Source organism: Patella vulgata, chromosome 2, assembly GCF_932274485.2.
Source record: "Patella vulgata chromosome 2, xgPatVulg1.2, whole genome shotgun sequence".
Taxonomy (NCBI): Eukaryota; Metazoa; Mollusca; class Gastropoda; family Patellidae; genus Patella; species Patella vulgata.
This window is the reverse complement of record NC_065880.2, coordinates 19,020,972-19,039,386: the sequence shown is the minus strand read 5'-3', so window position 1 is coordinate 19,039,386 and position 18,415 is coordinate 19,020,972. Positions and strand designations below refer to the sequence as shown.

Genomic DNA, 18,415 nt, shown 5'->3' with positions numbered 1-18,415 from the left:
TAATTTGAAAGATGTTGCGGATAGCATCGTTTTGAAAGATGAACCCGAAGTTTAATAATAAATCTGCAGAACAAAGGCAACATATTTTAGGCGCCCAGTTCCAGACATTGACATCCACTGAGAACTGGAAGTTGAGATTAAAAATGTATTCACTCCAAATTTGCACAGGTGGAAGAAAGGCCGGGAAGCAAATTGTGATCCTTTTCGTATTGTTATGTTTCCGTTGTGGACCAAATCTGGATAAGATGCAGTTCCAAACTCTGCGTTATCTGGCTGGATTTGGAAAATAAAACTTTTTTACAACCCATTTTAAGAATTAGTCACATGTGTACCCGAACCGAAACCCAAATTAGTATAACTTAGATACCATCCTCGGTATCCCCAGTGGGGTCATTTAATTCGACTCCACTAACCCTTGGGTTCATCCATGGGGTAGACACGTATTCAAATTATCTACTCTTGATGGCTGTGCTATTTTTATTGACCAATCAAAAAAAAAAAAGAAAGAAAATCGTTAAATACAAAGGAAGTAACTCTCACTTGCTGCAACAAACAAACCGCCATATTGTTGTGAACGTAAGCAATGAGGCTAAGACAGGTTTGTAAACTGTTTTTTGATTTGGTTCGTCGACTTATTTTACAACTCAAAACTGACCCTTTTTCAATAAACATACATTGTGCAAGAGCTAAATATGCCTATTGCTGGTCTTTCTTTGGGCCTGAAATGCTATCTAAATTATTAATTAGACATTAATTAACTTATCCGGACCATAATCAAATCTCGATGTCATCGCCAGCCTCCGAAATTTACTGGATTAGGATCCGATTTGCTACTCAACTTTAATTCATGATTAAATCATGAAATGGATAATAATCGAGACCTATGCTTTTATCGTACCGACTTTAATAATGATGATCAAGCCTAGGCCGAAAATTCAATCGCTGAATTTCACTGAAATTTTCAGCAAATTCCCTTTACATTATCTAGTTTTTAACTATTATAGTGAGAACTGCCAGCTCTTTAATCTCCAATAATGTATCTTTAACTCGACTAGAGAGCTTTTTAATAACCAATATTAGTATCAGTCTTTAAATTTGGTGTAGTAGTTTTCTCATTGATGTTCCTGTAATCAAAATTTAAATGCCTGTGCATGAAACTATTGTTGTGCCCAGTCCGGTCTCTGAAAGAAAGAGAAAATGAAGTGTAAACATAAAGTGCGTTTCCAATCTTCAAATCATCAATGCAGACTTCTATTACCCCCATGTTATATCAGCATATACCAACATCATTAATTAAACAATCTCAATAAAAAAAATGTTTGTTCTTCTTCGTTTTCCTTTCTCACATTTCTTAATTATTGGATTCACTGAACAATTAAATGGTCGGAACTTTTTGTTGGTGTAATCAATGAGGGCAAACTTTACAGCAACACCCTAACACCTAGCCAGAGATGTGTATCCGTTATATACACGATCCACTTTAAAGGCTTTGGAAGGTAGCTACCTATAATATATTTATTGACTAGATTATTGGGTGGATGATCTTTAGAAACATTTTACCGTAAATTTCCGCCTGTTTGTTGATGATGCATAAATTCACTAAAACACACAAAATATATAATAGTTGCTACCTGCTACGATGTTTGATACGGTGGTAATATTAATATAATTTGCTTTTTTGTCATTTTGACCCAAGTCAATTATAATTCTCACCCTACGGCATACTGCCTACTTTTATATCGAATTCCAACTGCCATAGGATCTTTTATGTGCAGGCCAATGTGTAGACCGGACCTCGACTTTTTGTCCCACCCGGACGACTAGACAGCTATTCTTGTCAGGTTCTGTCCTGCACCTCTGACAAGAGGAAACCACGTCAGAAAATGCCGATGAACTTTCTCGGCCAATCCAGTAATCGATCATCCGATTTCCATGTTAACGAGCCAACGCCTTAACCACTGAGCCATCGGGGTCTCCCCTGAAGATTGAATCATGAAATAAACATTATTATGTACCGAATAATACACACATCTTTCGTCGAGTTTCGACCGTTTTGGAGGCGAGGCTAGATAAGATGACGCGCTGGGTGGAAATTCAACAAAATATAAATTATATTAAAATTTACTTGGGTGATAATTATAAATCCCTCGAGTGAATATTATGAAATATAAAATAAATAAAAACTTGTTCGGGTGGGAATTAAAATGTTCTCGGGTGAAAATTCAAGAAAATAAATTGAATAAAAAATTACTCGGGTGAAAATTCAAGAAAATAAATTAAATCAAAAATTACTTGGGTGGAAATTAAAATTGACTGGGGTGAAAATTATCGAAAGCACACTGGGGTGAAAAATACCTACGAGAAAATTAAAACTGACTGGGGTGAAAATTATCAAAAACAAACTATTAAAATTGACTAGGGAGAAAATTAAGAAAAACAAATTATATAAAAAAGCATTTCGATGAAAATTAAAATTGATTTGGGTGAAAATGACAAAAAAAATTATATAAAAATTGACTTGGGGGAAAATTTAAAAAAAAATGAACATTTTTTTTCATGTCACTTATTAGCCACCGTAGTTTGATAGCACCCACTTCAATATAATTGGCGAATTAAAACTATTGGTCTTTCCGTCTGTAAACTTTTCAGAATTTGGTTTCCGTGAAACAGCGTCTCTTAGACATACATTAAATGCAAGAGCTAAATCTGCATATTGCAGGTCTTTCTTTAGGCTTGAAATGTTATCTAAATTATTGATTAGACATTAATTAACATATCCAGAACTTAATCAACTGTCTAAGCCATCGTTAGGCTGCGATATTTGGTGGATTTGAATACATTTTGTGACGGATAATTTAACGTAAAAATGGATAATCGAGACTTTGCTAATCGTATCAGCGTTAGTAATAACGACCGAGCCTAAAATTGCGCACTGTAAGAAATAATTCTGTAAAAAAACAGAAAAATTCTGGCAGCAGATTTTTTTTCTGTAATTTTTATTCTGTTTGGTTTTTTTAACAGAAAATTTCTGTTAAGTCACAATAGCATGTTTCTGTGAAATTACAGGAACAAAATCTGGTAAATCTGCTGCCAGAAGATTTTCTGTTCTTTAACATAATTATTTCTGTCAAGTCACAATTTTACGTTTCTGTAAAATTACAGGAAAACAATCTGGTAAATCTGCTGCCAGAAGATTTTCTGTTCTTTAACATAATTATTTTGGTTAAATATAAACAAAATCATCTGTAAAAAATAATTTATATTCTGTAAATGTAATTTTTTAAGTCATGAATTTACAAAAACATTAAAAATGAACAGAAATTCAGAGCAAGAAATTGTACATATAGCTTCAAATTTTGTGATTTCTGAAGGCTACGTTTATTACTTTCTATCGTATCTTCTTCCACTTGCAATTAAAAGGTGTTAACTTTCCTGCATATGTCATGGAGTACGGTATCCTATCGGCGACATCTTGCCAAGGCAGCGGAGATAACTGTTTAGGGCTTACGGTTCTTTAAAATGTACAGGGCCCCTGTTGTTAGTCCAAACTGAACAAATTCTAACTTGCATCACTGACAAGGGAGGACAAGTTGGAAAACAGAGTAGCTTTCATGGCTAATGGTTAATAAGCCAGCATCATATTCACTGACCCATCGCGTCTCTTACACATTAATATTCTTTATACGGTCGATTTCACATATTTCTACAAGATAAAAAAAACGGCAAACAGAACAGGCAGTACAGAGACTGTGTCTTTAAATCCAATAACATGCTCAGTATCTACCTATGCTGTAGATTTGCCTTCAAACATACATATTATTAGGAAGACTTACCTTCAGATATTATTGTTGATTTCCCTCTGTTATGTATTTTGTTTGCATTGTCAACACAGCCATAATTAAAGTATACGACACGCATGCGTTAACTGAATCCAACAATATAACTTTGTGGATAAACAGAACAGTGTCGTTAATATACAAGTTATTCTGGGATATTACAGGTCTTTTGATTAATAACACAATTTTCATTCTTAATAAACAGTTTATACAGAAATGCAACTAAAACAACAGATTGTATGGTAAAAATACGGGTTATTTATCTCAAATCACAGATATTTCTGTGATAATACGGATAATTCCCTTCAAATAACAAAAAGTAGGGATTTAAAAAACAGATATTTTTTACAGTGCATCGCTCATATCTCGGTTAAGAGTGAAGAGATTTGACTGAAATTTTCAGCATATTCTGTTTTCATTATCTATTTGTTTTAACTATTATAGCAAGAACTGTTAGCTCTTTATCTAATCTTACCCAATGCCCTTTTAATATACACAAGCAATACCCGGACTATCTAAACAAGCAACATAATTTATGCAAATGATTGATTGGCAGTTTTCATGTCTTTATATAAATAATTATCCAACATAATTTTGTATATGCATGTATGTCTAATCAAGATCACAATTAAAGATGCATTATATAAGACACAATTCTGCCTATTGCAGGCCCTTTTTGTTGGCTTTAAATGCTATATAAATTATTATTTAGACATTTATTTACATGGTAAGCCCATAATAAACCATCGGATGGCTGATATATGGAATGGATTAGACAATGTATGTCATGTCTTCGTTAAACTTCAAAACTTCGTTTATGACGATAAACTTCGTTTGTTGGCGTAGGAATGGTACCTGACAATCGAGACTACACTATTTCTTGTGAAACTTCACACATTCAAAACAACAACCAGCTCTTTATCTTCATCTTACATAATGCATCTTTAAGCGAACTCTTTTCATGTATTTGTGGAAATATCTGTGTGCGTACTTCATCGAGAAAGTTCGCTCAGAATAAAGTAATTTAACTGAAATTTTCAATATATCCATTTTTCATCATTGAATATAGCAAGAACGGTCAGCTCTTTATCAAAATCTTACACAATGCATCTTTAAGCGATCTTTTGCATGCATTTGTAGAAATGTCTGCGGGCGTACTTCATCGAGAAATTTCGAAAATTTGGGTGATATATCTTCCCATAACTTTAGATAAATAAAATAATCTTATAGTCAACTTGTCTTGTGAACAAAGGTTCTTGTATTGTCCTATTCTTTATACTGATATCACAACCAAGACCTTTGATTTAATTGTGTAAAATAATAGTATTAAATGTGCACGAATGATCCGATCAAAAGAATATTAATTGTATTTACCTTATGTCCTTTCTATCTTATCATTTTTTGAATCAAATTAAATTTCAATTATCAAATATTTACATTAAGATAAAATCTAAAGATAGCTAAATCTAATCCTTCCAGATAAATTTCGAATTTGCATATTTTCCCCCTTCTTTAATGGGATTCTTTCTTTTTGAATCATGTGCTTTGGGGCTCCTTGATGGACTCGTGGATGCATAGGGCAGTCTATATAATAAAGCCCACACACGCTGTTAAAAAATCGAACAACCCTCATAACCCCGAGGTCTCTATTGCACATTTAGTTGATAATCCGAATAGAGAATGTCTTTTTTAATTCAACTATTTCTAACCACACGACCACTTCAATACGACTAAAGCATTATACCATCTCGTTTTGTTGACGATCTTGTAAGTTGAGTACACGAAGAAGAATTTATGAATAGATTGGAGCCACAAACACCGATCTTATCATAAGCACCTTTTCGTAGTACTACCATGCACGCTCACCCAGAAAATCCGTACTTTGCTTTGGCAACGTTGTTCATTTCGTGTGGGAAATAAAACTCCGTACATGTCAACGGGGTCTGACAGCTTTAGAGAGCGATTTTTAATTGAAATCCGATATTCTATCTAGTATTGGTGATCTTAAGAATAGAGTTTTTGGCATGTTATTTTTTCATCTTTAGCTGTGTATATGTAAGTATACTGATCGTCTTAGCTCCACTTGAATAGCATTAGTTAGCACCCGATCACATTCAGTTGTTTGAGTTTATTTTTCTCTATGTAGAGAATAACTATTTAGTGTATTGTTTCTTATTCACTGGATTTGTTTGTTAAACAAGGGTAGATAACTACACCAAGGTTAATCTAGGTACATTTATTTATCTTGATAATCTATAGGCATACTTTTATTTTTTCCACGTTTTTATTTGCAATATATCACACACATTGTTTCAGGTTATGTTGTATTTTATGGTGTAATGATACAAAATAGATCAAGACAAATAGCAGCATTTTAAAACTACAAAAAACGACATGTTTGATCCCTATAAGCAAAGAAATACTTCGACGTACAGAAATAACATTTCGAAATGCCGTATATGAGGTGCGCTCTATTTCCACAGATTGCTTCGTGAATACAATTGATTGGGGTTTGGGAGAAAACCCACTCCCATGAAAATAATTGGCATAGGTATCTCTAATGTCTCGCGCCGACCAGTCATGACAGCCTTCCCATAGACTTCCAAGTCGAAAACTCAATTGGTTTGCAGTACCGTATACTACTTTTTCGTGTCTACATTTTTATTAGACTCAGAGGACAATTAGTTTCGTCTTTCGACTGACATACGTTCCATAAAATTTGTAGGCATGTAAGAAAGACAAGTTTAAATCAGCTTTTAGAATATGACTCACAAAATATCAGATGCCAGGAATAATGCCAAGCTAACAAACTTGTTGGACAGCCAATCTTCTACGAGAATGTAAAACCTTTAATATTTAAATGGAATATTAAATCATTGATAGAAATATGTTAAACGGTATTTAAAAAATTATTTCAATTAACAAATTATATACAGCTTATTTAAAAAATAATGAATAACATGTATTTTTTGTTTCAAAATAGCCTTAAAAATAAACCGTTCGGGTTTCCGGAGAAACAAAATTTATTTTAAAAAAATAATATAAGAAGTTCGATCTAATTTAAACGAAATTAGTTTTAATGTTCAAAATAAATGAAACTTGCTAGCCATGTGAATAATCTTTTTTTTTAAATCTGTAGCCTTATATGTATTTATAACAATAATACTAATTTATTGTTTACAGTCAGTCACATGTACATACAAGAAAAACTAAAAAGCTATGAAAATACTTCAAGGTTAAAAATTTGAGGAATAGTATTCTTTAAATAGTAAAGTTTTTAGGGAACTTTTAAAAGATCCTAAAGTGTCTATTGTGTGGATGCTATGCGGCAGATCGTTCCAGAGAGTCGGTGCGGCGATAGAGAAAAAGCGGGGTCCATATAAGTCACACCCGTAATACTCTGGTACATTTAGCCTACCCCCCCCCCCTCTTTCGATCGTAGCCCGACGAGTGGACGTCTGTGGAAACCACGTGGTAATTAATTCTGAAAGAGAGGTGCATAGTTATGAAGACATTTATAATTTAATATCATGATTTTGAATTTTACGATCTAAAGACTTTTTTATACACACAATACGAAATAATAAATAGGATACACATTTACAAAATTTAGAAATATGGTCATGTAAGAATAAAACATTGTCAAGATTAAAACCTAAATTACGGACAGCCGTGCAAGATTTAACTGGTGTGTTGCCGACCTTTAAAGTATCTAAAATATATATTTTTTCTTTTCTTCGAAATTAAGAGTAAAAGTGTAGTATCTCTGTCTTTTTATCGTTTAAAGCCAACTTGTTGTCAACCACCCATGTCCTAATTTCATTGATACATTTTTCTGCGCTGTATATTATTTGTTACATTCTTACACCTGTGTTAAAGTTAAGTATCATCGACTTAGAGCATTAAATCGATGCCGTTACGTACAATAATATCTTCTAGAAGGGTACAGAACAAAGTGAATAAAATCGGGCCTAAAACACTTCCCTGAGGTACACCATATTTCAGTTTTATTAACTTAGAATAAGAACCATTTACACAAACCTTTAGTGTCCTACTTCTCATATACCATCCTAACCAATTTAAAAAAAAAATATTTGAAATATTAAAACGAGCTTGTGTAAATTATCAGTTAAATCTTATTTTACATGTCCAGAGGGTTCAAAAATATTTTTAAATCCAAGTCACATTTGAAAAGCTTTACGTCAGGCTTTTCAAATCATTTAGTTGGATTTTTCCAATTTTTTAAATTAGGTGTGTTAAGATGAATTAATTGGAATATTGTAAAATATAAGCAAATTTTCCAATTACATTCAAAATAAAACATTTCGAGTTAGAAGTTTTTCTGCCTATCAAATCTATATAACTTTATAGGCAAGATATTAAAAACATTATCCAAATATAACAGTTCAATCCCAGTTCAGATTTAAAAACATGATAGAGCAAGACACACCGCAACAGTCATCTTGGACTAAAAACATTTTAATCAGAAGAAGACATTTTGTGCGCGCAGCATGGTTGATTGTCGGTGAATCCAGCATTATTATAGTAAGATGGGTATTTCTACTTTCCATATATACCAAAATTACCATACTTTTATTGGTAATAATTACCCGTTAAATACTTTTGTGATAATGTATCTGTAATTAGTTAGTTACATAAGAATAATATTAACAGATTGTATTCTTTGATAGCATATTGGTATTTCAGAAGGATATCTGTTGACTTTTAGATTTTCCGGTTTTTGTCAGGGGCGTTGCGATTAGAATGTATGCAAGCTGACAAATCTTATTAATCTCGTCACTGAGGTAAAGACGTTTTATCGTTTTCAGTGAGTTCAACGCTCGTAAACAAAACCTGCTCTACGGAGGCCGGTGTTTAGATTTGCAATAATTAGATAATCGGGACTAAGGTTATTTTAAATATGATTCCATTAATTTTCTATTGCTGAATATGTTACAACTCTCTTTAAGGGGGTCCACGTATTTCTCTGTAAATTTGGATTATATGATCGTTATATACCTATTAATATGATTAAATACAAACGAAATTTAATAAATACATTTCTCCATGGGAGCAAGGCTTGCCTCAGTCAGTTTGGCGGTAACTCACTAAATGGTGGTCCCAGGTTCGACCCCGGTTTCCGGTTTCACCATGGTGCCGACGTAACCCATGACTTTTTTGAGAATTCGACGAGGATGCCCCCCCCCCCTTAGCACACCGAATGGCGTATTACCCCGTCAGTGTAAATATGTAGGACGTTCAACCCCATTTTATTTCAGATTAATAGCTGCCGGTTGAGTAAAGAGAATTAAAGGGAAGTAACTCTTAATTTCCATGCTGATCTTGAGGCATACCGGTATTCATGTTGTCCAATCTCCATTGATAGGGTGACCCGTGCACTTTACAGAAAGTTGGTCTCGACACGGCTAAATGTGCACGCTTCAGTTGCGTGTCTCGAACTGATTTCTGACTACCCCGCACTCGCTTTGAGTCGATAAATAGCCATGGCACGTGCAATTCTCTACAAATATATCAACTATTACAGCCGTAAAAAATCTATTGTTGACGATTTTGAATAGCAGTAAAATTTAGTTTCTTGGTTATTACAGCAGCTTTAGTAATTACGTTTGTTTTATTTTTTAAATTGCTTTATCATTAACTGTACCGTTAAGAGCGGCATCTTTTGGTTTAGTACAAATACTATCTCTGAATCACTTTCTTTAGCAGGAACATGATACTAGCAGTAGTTTCATTTTACTTTTACAAGTTTCTTAAAACAATTGTTGAGTTGTCTAAAGTGCTTATTTCTAAATTCAATTTCTTGTTCTAGCTTTCTGTTATGTTTCGTAAAAAAGTAGTCTTGATTATCCCGACCTGTCAATCAGACGTAGAATGGTCGATAGACTGGTTAAGCGAGACTAATTTCAAAACAAGGGCACGTAACCTATCTTTTACTCAAAAGTGTCTGGATGTTATGGACGCAACTTGGAACCAGTTTTCAGTCTATTATTTATAGATGATTAATGGTCATAGCTTATTAAGTACAACATGATCGTTTATTTAGTGACTATAATTGTGTGAAACTGATTTGAGGCTTGGCATATATATAAATATTGTGGCGTAATTGTCGAGATATTTGGAGATATTTATTTATGGTGGGTCACCCTACCATTGACTTCAATGTGGAGAGAGAGGGGGGGGGGGTAGTAGCTACATTTAATGGTGACTAGACTAATTAGTAATTCTCTTCCCATTGACTTTATAAATTCATGCCATCCCTTGTGCTATAACATTTTTTTAACCTTTCAACTTTTTGCTAGGCCTGGTCAAAGGAATCTACATGCAGTGGCGTCATGTCTGATTACTTACTGATCCTTCCGCTTCAAAATCAGGAATATTCACCAAAACCTGGCAGTAACGTAAAATGTACAAATGCCATGTAAAAGGGAGAGAGAAAACCCATAATCGTGGTTGTCAAGATAAAGAGAATTAATCGAAGAGTCGCAAAGAAACAAAAAAATAATAACACACAATATATAACCAAGTTTTGTAAATAATATAGAGTGTATGGTGCTATATGAGCCTCACAAAATTGAGATTTTTTTTTAACCAATATTTTTATTCAGGTTGTCTGAATGGGATTGGGGAACAGGCTTAGCCTATGTAAAACCCCTCTCTACAAAATTGAGATACGTATTCTTAATTATGTGAAAAAGGTGGTACTGGAATGAGCGTGAATCAAATAGACACTTAAATTTGAATTCCCCTTAAGATACATTATGGAAGATTAGATAAAGAACTGGCAGCTCTTACTATAATAGTTAAAAACTAGATAATGTAAAGGGAATTTGCTGAAAATTTCAAATTAATCTACTCTGAACCAAGATTAGCTTTTGAATTTTAGGCCTAGCCTCGATCACCATTACTAAAGTCGGTACGATAAAAAAAAACCCAACATAGTCTCGATTATTCACTTTTGGATTTAATCATCAATGAGCGTTGAACAGCAGATCGAATTCAAATCCGGATCGGATTCATATCGTAGGCTAGCGATGCCATCGAGAGTTGATTATGCTCTGAATAAGTTAATTAATGTCTAATTAATAATTACTTATTTAGATACCATTTCAGGCCTAAAGAAAGACCCGGAATAGGCAGATTTAGCTCTTGCATAATGTATGTGTATTAAAACATACGCATTCTTAGGAACATACTTGTAAATAACACTTAAATTTGAATTCCCCGTATTAAAACATTATATGCATTCTTGGGAACTTACTAGTAAATACTATCGTGGAGTAAGGGACAGACAACCAAAGGACCCGGGATCCTTTCCCCACAAATGTTTGAAAATTATATCAACGTAGATGTGATTTGGAGTCCCTTTCTGTCAGATTAAATAGCCTACAAACTGGAACCGCTGTGGAATTGCCAGACGCCACTGGTACAAGTAGTGTCCATTCTTTACACGCCAATAGCCTTTTAGCATTTTTAAAAAAAAAATGGAGTGGAAGTTTGGCAAAATAATGTGTACACTTTCTTTATTATAATCATCATCCAATGTAATATGTGTAGTTTAATGGTGTGAGACATTAAGTAATATATTGATAGTGCAATGTCTTTCACGAGACCATTAAACAAGTTAAAATACAGACTCTATCCAGCATGCGCATTTCAATGAAATACGTTACGCGGGTCCAATATTTCAACTAGTATAAATAATATACGCTTGGCACATTGCCCGTACCAATATTTGAAATAATGTTAAGCCAACATCAATGGATCACGTCACATCTGCATTTTAAAACGAGTTTATTAAACTGAATGTATATCCAATCTGATTAAAATACAGATCTATGTTTCGTTTCGTTTTTTATACATTTGATGGTATCTACTACATGAAGGTTGTATTGGAAGGTCGCGTCAGAGGTCATACGAGTGGTTTTTGGCCCTATGACGTCAGAAATTTGATTAACCAATCAGCATTGATGTTTCTAGTGGGTTACCCACAGTTCCGTGCACCTCACATTGGCTAATCCCTCACATCATCCAGAACGCGAATTATATAACAACTCTTCCAGATCCTAGTGTTGTAAAGACAAGTAAAACGAAATTTTGAACTTTAATTAGATTGAATGTATATCATGCCCTGTCATAACTTTGTGCCATCACCCTTTCCTACTAATCAAACCTTGAAATGAAATGAAATGAAATGGGGTTTAACGTCCAACTGTTCTGCTCCTAAACTGGGCTAATGAAGACGGGCATACGCCATACAGTGTGCTATGAGGGAAATTTTGCCCGGGTAGCGGCGCTACGGCCTACTCTTATATCGAATTCCAACTGCCAAGGGATCTTTTACGTGCACGCCAATATGTACACGGGACCTCGGTTTTTCGTACCATTTTAAATATCATAAAACATAAGAAAGTAGAAGAACATATTTTTATATCTGCAACTATAATATTTAATAACTAAAATATAATATTGTATTGTAATTTATTTCTTAGTAGCATAAAGCATTTTTATATACATTAGAATAACCTTTGATATAGATATGTATAAAGTTTGCAGAAATCACGTGTTGGTCCTATAAGTGTAAGTTAACTATACAAAATATTCATGATTTACCTATTACATCACATATCTATTTTTAACTGAACCCCATAATGTGCACAATTTCAGCTGTACTTTAGTGTCGGTTGATATAAGGTATTTCAACAAGAATTCTTAATATTTTAGTTTATGTAAATTGTTATAAATTTTCAGGTTTGGACAAAGAACAGAAAGTGAAACATTATCAATTCTGTTTATTGATAATCAAGAGGTAATAGGCAATATATATTTGTAAAACTATTAACTATGGGGCAGATATTTTTAAAACTAATTCAAAAGTAATAGATTTCGATCGATGTTACAAGCAGTATTATGTGATAGGCTTTATCAATTTTCGTTCTAAAAAACTCCACAAACTTTATCGATTATTTCCGCTGGGTTTCAAGACTACGGGTGTAACCAAAATGTTTCACTATTTGCCTTATATTTGATAAATATGTCACGTAACTCAATTCATCTTTGACAGTTCATATTTTAATTTAGGCCAAAATAGTTTATGATCCATTTGAATATAATTTTGTCGGTTTATATAAGTTTGTATTGGTTCAGTTTCTATGTCTTCAAATTTGTTTGGACTGTCAAAAAGTACGAGGATAACTTTACCAGCAATTTGATGCCCAATGTAAAACTCTTCAATACACCATTCTTTGTCTAATTCACTGTCATCTAGAATAACTAGGATTTTTCTACTACACGCCATGGCGTCGGTAATTGCGTCTGCTTGACTATCACCAGGAATGTCATCTTTGGGCGGATAGTAATATGTCTTGTTAAAGTTCTTTAGTTTTGGTAAAAGTCTTTTTGTAACCCAGCCTATTATTTTAGGGTTTTGTCTGTTTGAAGAAATATATACATCACAACTAAACACTGGTGCATCTTCCTTCACATCTACTTTTTTCGGCTTATCAAAGGGTCGAACTCCAAATACATGATAAAATAAAACACTAGTTTCATATTTCCATTTATAACACACTACAACAAATATAATAATTACAGATAATAAACCGCCTAAAATAAAGCACGCTATTAATACTTGATCTCTATAACATGTTAGACTATTGTATGTAACTGATTGTATATAATGTTCATTTCCATTCACAGTACATGTCATATTATTTCCGTCTATTTCCATCAGCCAATCATTCATCCATAAACTGTCACAAGAACATACTAAAGAATTGTTCTCTACTCGAACATCAGATGAAGGTAGTCTTAGATTTCGCAATGTGATAGGCAAAGAAGTGAGGGAATTGCTACTTATATCCACGAATTTCAACATTTCGCCGTCATCAAAGAATTTAGGATGGATATATGTCAGCCTATTATGAGAAACATCCAATTGAGTTAAAACATTGGTGTACTTTTTTGTGACTATTATTTGTATCTGATTACCAGATAAATTTAAAGATATCCGTGGGTATTTTGGCAGTCGCTCTGGCAGTCTCGTGAGAGTTTTGACCATACTACAGTCAACTGTTAACAGATCCTCGGAAGGCCGATCCTGACATAAACATCCAATAGGACAATCTTCACTTATATTGCAAATTAATTTATCCATGTTTTTCATTAAATAACCGAACGATTTATTTCGTAGATCGGGTGGATCTTGGCAATACAGATATTCCGTGGCCTGATCCATGTACAAGCTGTTATTCACGCGATGAACTATATTGTAAACTGAACAATCACAAAACCATGGATTATTTTTTAATTCTAGGCGTAAAAATGCTATATCCGATGGTGTAGATGCATTTAATGCCTTAATACAACCTGCTAAATCTTGAAGGTTGTTAAAAGTTAGATCAATTTTAAAATTTTGTTGTTGCCCCAGTTCCAGTCCTAGTGCTCTTTTGAAATATGATATGTTGTTATGTGACAAATTAAACGTATATCCCTCGACACTTATGTCATTATAATGTGTATATCCCTCGGCGGTTATGTAATTTAAACGTAATGATGATGTATTTATATCTATGGGACAACCTGAAACCAATGTCTGGTCGATAGACTTGGTTTTATAAGGCCAGGAGTCGAAATATTCCAAATTATTAAAAGAAATGTCAACGGTTTTCAGATATATTAAACCTTCATGAAACAGTTCCGATCCCATGGAGCTTATCTGATTACGTGAAGCATTAAATTTCTTAATCCTCAACACCTCGCCTTGTCTTCCCAGTAATCCTGATGGTAGCTGTTCTATATTGTTTCTACTTATGTCTATTGTTTGTAAACATTTGGCATCCATAAACACGCACTTGTCTACAGAAGAAATATTATTTGAAGATAAAACGATACTTCGTAGTTTCGGTAACGAGGTAACGAATGACCCCTGAACCTGTTGGATATGATTATAACTTAGATTTAAATGTATTATTTGAAGTCGTATTGAAGTTAATGAAGATGACAATAAAGTTTGTAAATCTGTTATGGACTCATGTGATAAATCAACATCATAAAACGCATCCACGCCGGACAGATCACTTGTAAGGTTATGACGGTAAATTTTTACTACCTTCTGATTATCGTCACACACACATTCATGGCTTGATCCCATGTGAGATGTCATTGGGAAGCATGTTAACAACAACACATAAATCCAGTCCATGGTTGAATTCTATTAACCGGTTTTTAATTGAATCAACGGCAACTTCTCCTGCTTTTTCTGGGGCTCACGCCCGCTTCCACCGAAGAGGATATCACAGACAAGCAACGGCAATTAAACGTATCAAGCCTTTGAATGGTATTATTGATAATAAACAGAATGCTAGCCATTTCGTGTCATGTGTGACGCACCCTGTACATTATATTCACAAAGTTTATACACACCTAACAAAGAATTAGCCGTTCGTAAAGTAACAATAACGCCTATGGCATAGTACACTTGGTTTCTGTACATAATAGATTTGTTATACTATACTGTTAGGGTGACCCACCATAAATAAATATCTCCATATATCTCGACAACTACGCCACAATATTTATATATATGCCAAGCCTCAAATCAGTTTCACACAATTATAGTCACTAAATAAACGATCAAGTTGTACTTAATAAGCTATGACCATTAATCATCTATAAATAATAGACTGAACACTGGTTCCAAGTGTCGTCCATAACATCCAGACACTTTTGAGTAAAAGATAGGTTACGTGCCCTTGTTTAGAAATTAGTCTCGCTTAACCAGTCTATCGACAATTCTACGTCTGATTGACAGGTCGGGATAATCAAGACTACTTTTTTACGAAACAGAAAGCTAGAACAAGAAATTGAATTTAGAAATAAGCACGTTAGGTAGCTCAACAATCGTTTTAAGAACCTTGTAAAAGTAAAATGAAACTACTGCTAGTATCATGTTCCTGTCTAACCCGAGTGATTTAGAGATATTATTTGTACTAAACCAAAAGATGCCGCTCTTAACGGTACAGTTAATGATAAAGCGATTTAAAAAATGAAACGAACGTAGTTTCTAAATCTGCTGTAATAACCAAGAAGCTTAATTTCACTGCTATTCAAAATCGTCAACAATAAATTTTTTTACGGCTGTAATAGTTGATAGATTTGTAGAGAATTGCACGTGCCATGGCTATTTATAGTATCATACTGTCAGAAAGTTGGTCTCGGCACGGCGAATGTGCACGCGTCAGTGGTAGTCTCGAACTATCAGCGGTGGACTGTATTTCTGTAGAGTACATGGGTCACCCTACTGTACTATATATGTTAGTGTAAACCAGTTCGTATACTTATCTATATTCTATATTATTTAACATAACATTAAAATCCATCAAATTGCCTTAATTGGATACATTAGTTACAATAAAGGTACACACGGTTAACGAAACAGATATCACTCCAATATCATTCCGCAAGAAAAAAACTTTTTGAAAACGAATACGTCACGCGTCAACTGGACCTACCCTCTCTGAAGTATGTTGATACAAAACAGGGGGGGGGGGGAGTGCTAGCTGTTTGCCCTTTGATCTTCACGGCCGAGAATTGTAGGACGTTAAATTTCATTTCATTTCATTTCCTTCACGGCGTTGGGTCATGTTTCAAATGGTAGGGAATATTGAACAATGATATATTTGTAGAAATGGAACGAATTGGAGTTTAACGTCCTACTTTTCTGCACCAACCGGATTAATGAAGATGGGTAAACAAGGGACTTTCTCGGACAACACCGCGGTCTACCCCAGGACCTGATGGTAAGTGACCCAATCATTGAATTGTATACCCATTTTTTTCATGTTTCTAATATACACGAAAGTAAGATCATGTGAATAAATAACATAACATTATTGTACTACTTTTGCTAGTCAATATCTTTCCACATAAGGACAGGCTAGGAACTAATTTATAAAGAACAACTAATGTAAAACAAGAGGTTGTGTCCTTAAGCTTACAGTGGGGGTACATCGCATTGAAAAGTAATTTAACTACTGAACTACCGGACATTTCACAATGAAACGAAGAATGCTAGGTGCTGATACACGAGAAGGCGTCTGAATTAAATACCATTTAAAGACATGTCTTTTATTTACTTAATTCATTAAATATTCGCTTATCCATTTTTCCTTTTTTTGCTATATAAATAATAATTGTCATTGATTTTATTATTTGTTGATTAGTTTAACTAATACATATTTTAATTAATTCCTTAAAAAGAGTACTTCTACTTGTTATAATTTAAGCACACTTTTTAACTTTTTCCGTTCTTTTCTTCCGTACAGACATATAAATACATTTATTTTGGATTCTTTTCTATACTATTCAGGTCTATAAATACATTATTTATTTGGTCGGTAATGTTTCTTTTCATTTGTTCATATGAATACGCAGTTTAGTCGGTCATGTTTAGACTACAATGTATGTAACAATTCAGACAAATATGCCCATTAAGTTAAAAGAGTTTATGATACAACTGACCTCCACATTTTCAAAGTGTTCAATTAACTGTGGTCCCTTGTCCTAAGTAGGCCAGTGCTGGGATTTTCGATTAGTAAGTGGGTCTATTAGTTCTGTAACTTGAAAAAACAACATTTTATACAAAAATAAATGTATTCATGTGCTGAATGATAGTGAAACGAATACAAGAGTTTATGTATTTATAGGCTTGAACCATAAAATCAGCATCGAAATCAAAAGAACGTGCCAAGATGAAAGTTGTGGTTAATTTGCAACAAGTATCTTAAGGCATTGTGTTTAATTGTTTTATTGGAGTACATTTGAATGAATGAATGAATGAAGAAAAATAAATAAACTAGAGATAAATAAATACTTTATATCTTTGAATGGTATTTAAAATAGACGCCTTCTCATATTATCAGCACATTTCGTCTTGAAATATTTAGTTTTAATTTTTACAGCGTAATTTCCCTATTGTTCGTCGTTCGTCTTTCGCGCTTTCCGAAGAATCAAAGATACCGACTGATCTCGATTTAAAAGCGTTAAAGTAGCCAAGTCTTTTAACTCAATATCATCCACAGTCTTCGACATTGCAAACACGACTTATTGGTCAATTTAAATCTGATATCCAATATTTGAGACACGGTGAACATTTTAAAATTGGCTCACGAATCGCGTGCCAGAATGCTATTGAGCGCCATTTGTAATGACGCGACTCGATGAACGAAGCTAAACATATCCCAGGGGAGAATACTACCGGTGTAGACTGGAATAAACAGAGGCCAAAGAATGCTACTCATTTGGGACTCTTCCTGTATTTCGCCGAACGTAACTGATAAGAAATTACAGACACGACTGAATGTAAATCAGTTTATATACATTCATATTACATTATTGTATGCGCTGCGACCTATTTGTGTCCATTTCTAGTTGGGAGCCACGGTAGCTAAGTGGGTAAGACGCTGGCTCGCTAGCCTGGAGGTCGCGTGTTCTATCCCTGCATTGGCCGAGAAAGTTCATCGGGATTTTCCGACGTGGTTTCCCCTTGTCAGTGGTGCAGA

The 18,415-nt window shown here is 34.0% G+C and overlaps 1 protein-coding gene across 1 annotated transcript; it reads right to left on the bottom strand.

Annotated features, from left to right (window-relative positions):
* Positions 1 to 12,318: 12,318 nt before the first annotated feature.
* LOC126811475 (slit homolog 1 protein) lies at positions 12,319 to 16,062 on the bottom strand. The gene has a single exon (XM_050537117.2). The coding sequence runs from the start codon at positions 15,055 to 15,057 to the stop codon at positions 12,901 to 12,903; it is 2,157 nt and encodes a 718-aa protein (XP_050393074.2). The 5' UTR covers positions 15,058 to 16,062; the 3' UTR covers positions 12,319 to 12,900.
* Between the last annotated feature and the right edge of the window lie 2,353 nt (positions 16,063 to 18,415).